General features: G+C 51.9%; 1 protein-coding gene across 1 annotated transcript; it reads right to left on the bottom strand.

Moving 5' to 3' along the window:
* Positions 1–4,063: 4,063 nt before the first annotated feature.
* On the bottom strand, positions 4,064–7,220 carry LOC129401647 (patr class I histocompatibility antigen, A-126 alpha chain-like). The gene is made up of 8 exons (XM_055124380.1): positions 7,154–7,220; positions 6,603–6,869; positions 6,149–6,427; positions 5,327–5,602; positions 5,094–5,210; positions 4,633–4,665; positions 4,452–4,499; positions 4,064–4,306 (listed from the first exon to the last, which is right to left on the bottom strand). Exons 1-8 carry the CDS (start codon positions 7,218–7,220, stop codon positions 4,302–4,304), a joined length of 1,092 nt encoding a protein of 363 aa, XP_054980355.1. The 3' UTR covers positions 4,064–4,301.
* Positions 7,221–7,835: the final 615 nt, after the last annotated feature.

Below are 7,835 nucleotides of genomic sequence, written 5' to 3'. Positions count from 1 at the left end.
AAATGTTCTGTGTGCACTGAAAAAGAATGTGTATTTGTTTTGGGAGGATGTAAAGCCCTGTACACATCTATTGACCCTCTCTCTTCTATTTTTTCCTTCAAAGCCAGTGTTTCCTTGCTGAGTTTTAATCTTGTTGATCTATCCAGAGGTGATAAGTGCTGGGCCAGGACTGAGCCATCACCATGAGCCCATTTAGACTGCACCTCACAAAGGAACATAGGGCCCATGAAAATGGGTGAGATTTCTCATGTGTCCTGACTGGCTTGGATAAAGCAAAACATCTTTTCCTTTAAGCTGCCTTCAGTAAATACTTCGTTTATTGAAATAGTTAGTTTTCCTTTCTCACAGAAACCTGGCTTGTCTTTGACATCCAGATTTCAGGTGCTAGCCCAGCCTGGTCTTTGACATGCATATTCCAGGTGCTAGCCCAGCCTAGTCTTTGGGATGTAGATTCCAGAATCTTGCACAGCTTGTCTTTGGGATGCAAACCCAGAGGCTTTTAGTCCAGGAAAGGTTTTGGTTACAGTTTTGGTTCTGTATCTCTTTCCAGAACCCTAAATCCACTGATTTTCAGACACAAGGAAACAATACATGCCTTGCTACCTCAATGTTCTTTCTTTAACTTCTTTTGATGGACTTAATTACTAAAATACCAGAAATCCAAAACCTTATATGCTCTTCTTCTCAGCAATGGAAAACATATTATCAAATGATACCTTTTCAGCAGGTCTGATTGTTGGGGGAAAATCCAAATATTAATAGCGAGTTTTCTGTTGAAATATTGAATGTAATCGAAGTAAAGAGAATTAAAGTGAAAATCATCAGCCACACAGGAGTTGGGGTGGGATGGGAGGTATACTGGTGTTCTTGGTGATGGAACATGTGCACTGGTGAAGGGATGAGTGTTTGATCATTGTATGACCGAGACTTAAACCTGAAAGCTTTGTAACTTTTCTCATGATGATTCAATAAAAAAAAAGACTTGACTAGAACACAATTTTTATGTTTAGCCCAATTAAATCATTCTTTACTATTTTATTAGCCATTCTTGATAGTAAAGATACTATTATTAATTTTTATAATACATTGAACGAATTTTTATTGAATGAAGAGAATTTTTTTTTTTTTGCTTTTTGGGTCACACCTGGCAATGCACAGGGGTTATTCCTGGCTCTGCACTCAGGAACCACCCCTGGCGGTGCTCAGGGGACCATATGGGTTGCTGGGAATCGAACCCGGTTCGGCCACGTGCAAGGCAAACACCCTACCCGCTGTGCTATTGCTCCAGCCCCTGAAGAGAAAATATTTTTAAAATGTGAAATATGCCCTATGTTATTTTAGTATCAAAGGAGAAAAATTTGCAAAGATTACCATGTATTCCCTTTTTTATTTTCTTTTCGGGTCACATCTGGCATTGCACAGGGGTTACTCCTGGCACATTCACAGGAATTATTCCTGGCAGTTCTCTGGAACCATTGGGATGCTAGGAATTGAAATTTGGTCTCATAGATGGAGTCTTTTATCTCTAGCAAATGGTGTCAGGGTTAAGGCATATTGAGTAGGATACCAGGAACAGGAGCTGTGGCCTCTGGTGAGCATGTGGTGGGCATCACAGTGATTCCAGTGACACCACAAGTATAATTTATGCCTCAACTGGGATTTCGCCTTACCCCCAGTAAGCACGTGGGAAAATCCCACCAACCTTGTGTTGAGCGTCACAACTAGACACGTGCACACACCAGTCAGGCATGTGCCCAGCCTCCGGACATCACAGCATCACTAAAAACAACAATGAAGAGAAGGAGAGGAAATAAACTTAATAAGATAAAAATAACTAAACCATGCAGTTCATAAACACAGGCCATGCATGAGCAGTGAAGGGCATTTTGACTGCATCAAACACAGCTTTTTTAAATTTATGTTTAATTTATCTTTTTTCTTTTTTTGCTTTTTGGGTCACACCCAGCGATGCACAGGGATTATTCCTGGCTCTGCACTCAGGCATTACCCCTGAGGGTGCTCAGGGGCCCATATGGGATGCTGGGAATCGAACCTGGGTTGGCCGTGTGCAAGGCAACTGCCCTACCTGCTGTGCTATCACTCCAGCCCCAAAATTTATTTTTAATTAAAAAAATTAATTTTATTTTATTTTTATAAAGTAGTACAAATAAAAATATTTATTACATTTAATATTGGAACACCAATCCTACCACCATAATGTCTTCCTACCACCATATTTCAGATGTTTCCATACGGCCCCGAACCCCTGCCTCAAAGTAGAATCGAAATAATACATTTTGTATTATTTGTTATGAATAAACTGCTGAAAATCATCCAAGAAACTTTCCTTAGAGGAACGTGCGTTTAGATTATTGTATTTCACTGAGGGGCCATTAAGTAAGCACTTCTCTAATATTTATATATGGATATATATATGTATATATCATCATCATCATCCCATCGATCGTCGAATTTCTCGAGTGGTCTCAGTAATGTCTCCATTCGTCCTAGCCCTGAGATTTTAGAAGTCTCTCTCATCCTTCCCAACTATACCACATTGGAGGCTCTTTCAGGGTCAGATGAATGAGACCTATCATGTTATTGGTTTGGGCATATGAATACACCATGGGGAGTTTGTGAGACTCTCCCATGAGGGCAGGAAACTCTCGGTAGCTTGCCAGGTTCTTCCAGAGGGAGAAGTAGGTTATAAGATGTCGCCTGGCTGCTTTGCAGCCATGCGCTTGCAGGAGCTTGGTTTTATAGTCTCTGGATGTTGGCCGATGGTGGGGTTACACGGAGCCAGAGGCAGTACCTGGGTGTGACCACCTAGCTACTAGAAAATGGGAAATCTGGGCAGAAGAGGCCCAGTCCTGATCCGAGCCGGCTTGGAGGTCTCAGCCCTGGGTTCCACACACCTGGGTTCCTCTGCCAGTACCTTCATGCGTGAGGCTCGTCTGAACGTGTGGAGAGGGACCTTGAGCATGGCTGTGGCTAGGCTCCGGGGTTCTTCGACCACAGAAGCTCTGCTCGGAGCGGGGAGGGAAGCTGAAGCCAATCCCCTCCAAGGGACCACGGGGAAGACAGCCAGGCGCTCGGGCAAAAGACTCTCTGCATTGCTCTCTTCTGGGAGTTTGGTTTAACTCTCTGGATGTTGACCGTTGGTGGGATTACACTGCACCGGGGGCAGTTCCTGGGTGTGACCACCTAGCTACTGGAAAATGGGAAATCTGGGCGGAAGAGGCCCAGTCCAGTCCATATGTGTGTGTGTGTGTGTGTGTGTGTGTGTGTGTGTGTGTGTGTGTATATCTGTAAAAATATATGTCCCTCTAAGTTTGGTTGCCTTCTACTTTAAACCCCACTAATATGCTACTCTTGGAATATTAGTGGTGTGAGGTAACACATGTTGGGCGGCTACAAATGCAGCCTCCAGGTCCAGGAGAAAGTTTAATCATGGGTGAGGCTCTGCCCAAGAGAAACACGTGCAGTTTGAGGCAATTGACACTAGTGTGTACACTCAAGTTAAAATTTACAATAAGATATATTGTTCTCATGTGTTGGGGTTTGTCGTGGGTCACACAATCTCTGGGATATAGAATGTAGAAATATTTTAAATAGAGTAACACACTGGGATTTCAGGAAAAAACACAGGGGTTAGATGGACCTTGAGCAGTACAGGGGGAGGCTCTTACCTTGCATGTGGCCAACCTGGATCTGATCCCATATGGTTCCCTGGGCCTGCCGGGAGTGACCCGTGAGTGCAGAACCAGGATTGGGCCCCCCTCCCCCAAAGCAACAAAGGAGTTAGAGGTTCATCAAAGGCCACAATGACTGAGACAGAGACAGACTGGGCACACCTCTGTCCCCTCCCTTTCCCTCACAGCCTCTCTGGTCACAGGTGGGACAGACTCAAATCAAAACAGAAAACACATGGAAGGTCTCAGGATTTCCATTTGTTTCTTCTCAAATTTCAGGGATCTTCTTTATTAACCCTCAACCCCACAAAACAGGTTTAGAAAAATGCAAATCAGATGCTGATTTCAGTAAGGGAGAAACATTATTCAGGGAAACAAGAAGCTAACACAGATGGAGACGGCTGAGTCCTGTCTCTGCTGGCACAGCCCAGAGCATCAGGGAAGAGAACGCAAGTCAGTGTGGAGGGCCTGGTGGGCAGGGGTGGGTCAGTCTCCCCCATCACAGACTGTGACAGGACACAGACACACTCAGGTCCCAGGGCAGAAGGAGAATCAGCAGTTCTTGAGTCACAACTTTGGGTTGAGAGGAAACCCAGCGGGGCAGCTGCCTCACACTGTGAGAGAAAAGAATGAAGAGACCCAGGGGGGTGACAGAAGTGGTGACATCCTGAGCAAGCTCCCAGCATCCCACTCAAAGAACCCCCAAACCCAGTCCTGTCCCCTCTGCCCAGTCCCGCCCACTCCAGTCTCGAGTCTCACCTCTAGGTTTTGTGAGAGACTCATCCGAGCCCTGGGAACTGTCGCTGTCTGGGGAGGAACAAACAGGCCAAGGTCAGAGCCCCAGCGGGTGGGACTAGAGGAGGAACTAGGGGTGCGGGAGCTCCCATGGGCTCCGGTCTCTGTCTCCAAAATTCAGGGCCCCAGCCCTGCCCACACTTACTTGCAGCCTGAGTGTACTGTCCTCCTTTCTCACCTGCGGGAAGGAAACAGCCCAGGGAAGGTTGGGGAGAGCACTGGGTCCTGAGCCCACAGAGCAGCTCTCTAGGCCTGGACCCTAGGGAAGCCTCAGAACTCTGAAGACTGAGGGCAGGACCAGGAAACAAGCAGGACGGAGACGCTCCAGGATGAGCAGCCTCTCCTGGCGGTCTGTGCTCACAGGGACAGTCCCTGTGACCTGGGACCCTGGGAACCAGGTTCATCCCCAGCTTATGGAGGTGAAAGTGTCTTTCTTGAGCAAACCTGAGAGCGGCACACACAGGGGAGTGTGAGCGACAGCACAGGGGCGGGTGGTGCTCTTGCAAATGAGGCAGGAGAGCTAATATGGGGGGAGACCCCCAAAGTGGGACAAGATTCAAGACCTGCCGTGTTGGACAGATTCCCCCCAACCCACCCCCATCTTACCTGAGCGCTTCCTCCTGCTGATCACAGCTGCCACCACAGCTCCAGTGACCACAGCCCCAAGGACAGCCAGGCCAACAATGATGCCCACAGTGAGGAGGGTGGTCTGAGAAGGGGGCTCTGGGATGGGAGGAAGGAGAGAGTCTGACCCCAGCCCCGCCTAACCCTCAGCAGTTCCCCAGAGGGGCCAACCTTGATTCCCTGAGAACAGGCTCTGTGCCCCGTCCCCCTCCTACCCCATCTCAGGGTGACAGGCTCCGGCAGCCCCTGGTGCTGCACACGGCACGTGTATCTCTGCTCCTCTCCAGAAGGCACCACCACAGCCGCCCACTTCTGGAAGGTTCCATCCCCTGAAGGCCTGGTCTCCACCAGCTCTGTGTCCTGGGTCAGGTCCTCCCCATCACGCTGCCAGGTCAGGGTGATCTCGGCAGGGTAGAAGCCCAGGGCCCAGCACCTCAGGGTGACCTCCCGGTCAGAGAAGGGGTGGTGGGTGATGTGTCTTCTGGGGGCTTCTGAGGAGGAAAAATGAGAAAATTCATGCTTTGGGTCACTTTCATAATGAGGCTGAACAGGATAATTGGTTTGGAATAGGAGGTAAAAATCCAGACACAAGCTTGGCTGGGGAAACTGGATAAAATCCTAATTCCTTGGAAAGTTCTAGAACAGGGTTTGGGAAGGAGGTTCGGGTCTCTCAGGAGACACTGACTCTGTCCTGCCCTGGGTGGAGGGTGAGTGACTGAGAGAAGCAGGAGTCAGAGCTGAGACCTGAGAGTTCACAGGTGGCTGCCAGGTCCCAGGGAAGCCATATTCGTTATTTCTGAGAAGGTCGCCCCTCCCCCCACGCTCCTACACTGAGAAACGTCAAGGTCCTGAGGACACAGGGTGGCCTGAGGGGAGGGCGGGTCTCTGTGGTACAGAACATGGAAACCAGGCGGGTCCGTCTCTCTCCTGACTGAAGAAGGGGCGCTGTTCGGACACTGAACCCCACTATGTCCCTCTTGTGGGGAGTCGCCCCCCCCCCGGGCGGTCAGGGGTCGTCAACACCCGGGACCCGGTACCTGCGCGCAGCAGCGTGTCCTTCCCGTTCTCCAGGTATCTGAGGAGCCAAGGCACGCAGGTGTTCTCCAGGTAGTTCCTCTGGTGCTCAGCATAACCCCCCTGCTCCAGCTTGCGCTGGCTTCTCCAAGCCTGCGTGCCCGCCGCCGCCGTCCAGGAGCGCAGGTCCTCGTTCAGGGCGATGTAGTCCGCGCCATCATAGGCGTCTTGATCATACCCGCGCAGGAGGCGCCCGTCGGACCCCACGTCGCAGCCGTACATGCTCTGGAGGGTGTGAGAGTCTGACCCGCCCGCACAGATTAACCCCGAACCGAAAACGAAACCGGGGCCCGGTCCCCGCGGCGCCTCCCTATCAAGGGTCCGGGGCGGGTCCCTCAGCCTCGGGGACGCTCGGACCCGCCTCGGGGCGACCCGGCCCGTCCCCGTGTCGGCTCGTCCCTGCCCGGCCGCGCTCACCCGCCTCGCTCTGGTTGTAGTAGCCGCGCAGGGTGTTCAGGTTCACTCGGAAAGTCTGTGCGGAGCCCTTGGCGTTCCGCGTGTGCCGCTCCCAGTACTCGGGTCCCTCCTGCTCCACCCACGGCGCCCGCGGCTCCATCCTCGGACTCGCCGAGTCGCTGTCGAAGCGCACGAACTCCGTGTCGTCCACGTAGCCGACGACGATGTAGCGGGGCTCCCCGCCGGGCCGGGACACGGCGGTGCGGACATACCGCAGGGAGTGGGGGCCTCGGGGAGGGGAAGGGGTGAGACCCGGCCCGACCCGCCGCCCCGCGCGCCCCGGGGCCAGGGTGAGGGAAAGGGAGGGGGCTCGGGAGACGGGAAGGGGGGAGGGTCCGAGAAGGGCGAGACTTAGGGGCTCGGGGGGAGTTGGAGGTTGGGAGGACAAGGAGGAACATTTGGGGCGTCCGGGCAGGGAACCGGAGAAACTCCTCTCGGGGTCCTGCACATCAGTGCCTGGCAGTCCCCACCCTTCCCCCCGCAACGAATTCCCCTCCCGACCCCGCACTCACCCGCCCGGGTCTGGGTCAGGGCCAGGGCCCCCGAGAGCAGCAGCAGGAGGGGTCGCAGTTCCCACATACTGAAAGAAGCAGGCGGGTTGTGACTCCCTCGAGATTGCTGTCAGTTTATAACCGGGAGCCGCGCGGACGCTGATTGGCTGATGTATAAAGCAGTGCCCAATGGGAGTGAGGATTGGGGACGCGTCAGAAGTATCCGGGCAGAAGGCGCTAATACAGGTTGCAGAGGGAGAAGTGAAACTTTGGGGAGACCAGGAATCCCCAGGCCTGATCTTCCGCCCCCAGCACCACCCTGGGGACACTGGGAGCCACACCTGGGACCTGGGACTTCGCCCTCTCACCTGATCCCTCACCTGATCTTTGTCACACTGTCTCCCCGTGTCCAGTACAGACTGACTCATCGATTTTCCATGGGTTTCATTTCAGTATCTCACCACAATCTTACAAGTTCGTGAGGACCCCAGAGATGCTTCTGTGCGTTCAGGTTATGCCTCTCAGTGTTTGCCATGCGAGGAATTTGAGTTAAAGACCCTTTATTGTTGGTGGCGACGATTTTTTTTTTTTTTTTTTTTTTTGCTTTTGGCTTTTGGCCACACCAGGCAGCGCTCAGGAACAACTCCTGGCTCTGTGCTCAGGGATCACTCTTGGCAGATTCATGGTACTATATGTGGTGCCC

Source organism: Sorex araneus, chromosome 2, assembly GCF_027595985.1.
Source record: "Sorex araneus isolate mSorAra2 chromosome 2, mSorAra2.pri, whole genome shotgun sequence".
Classification (NCBI taxonomy): domain Eukaryota; kingdom Metazoa; phylum Chordata; class Mammalia; order Eulipotyphla; family Soricidae; genus Sorex; species Sorex araneus.
The sequence above is the reverse complement of the archived record's forward strand: the minus strand, read 5'-3'. Positions and strand labels throughout refer to the sequence as shown.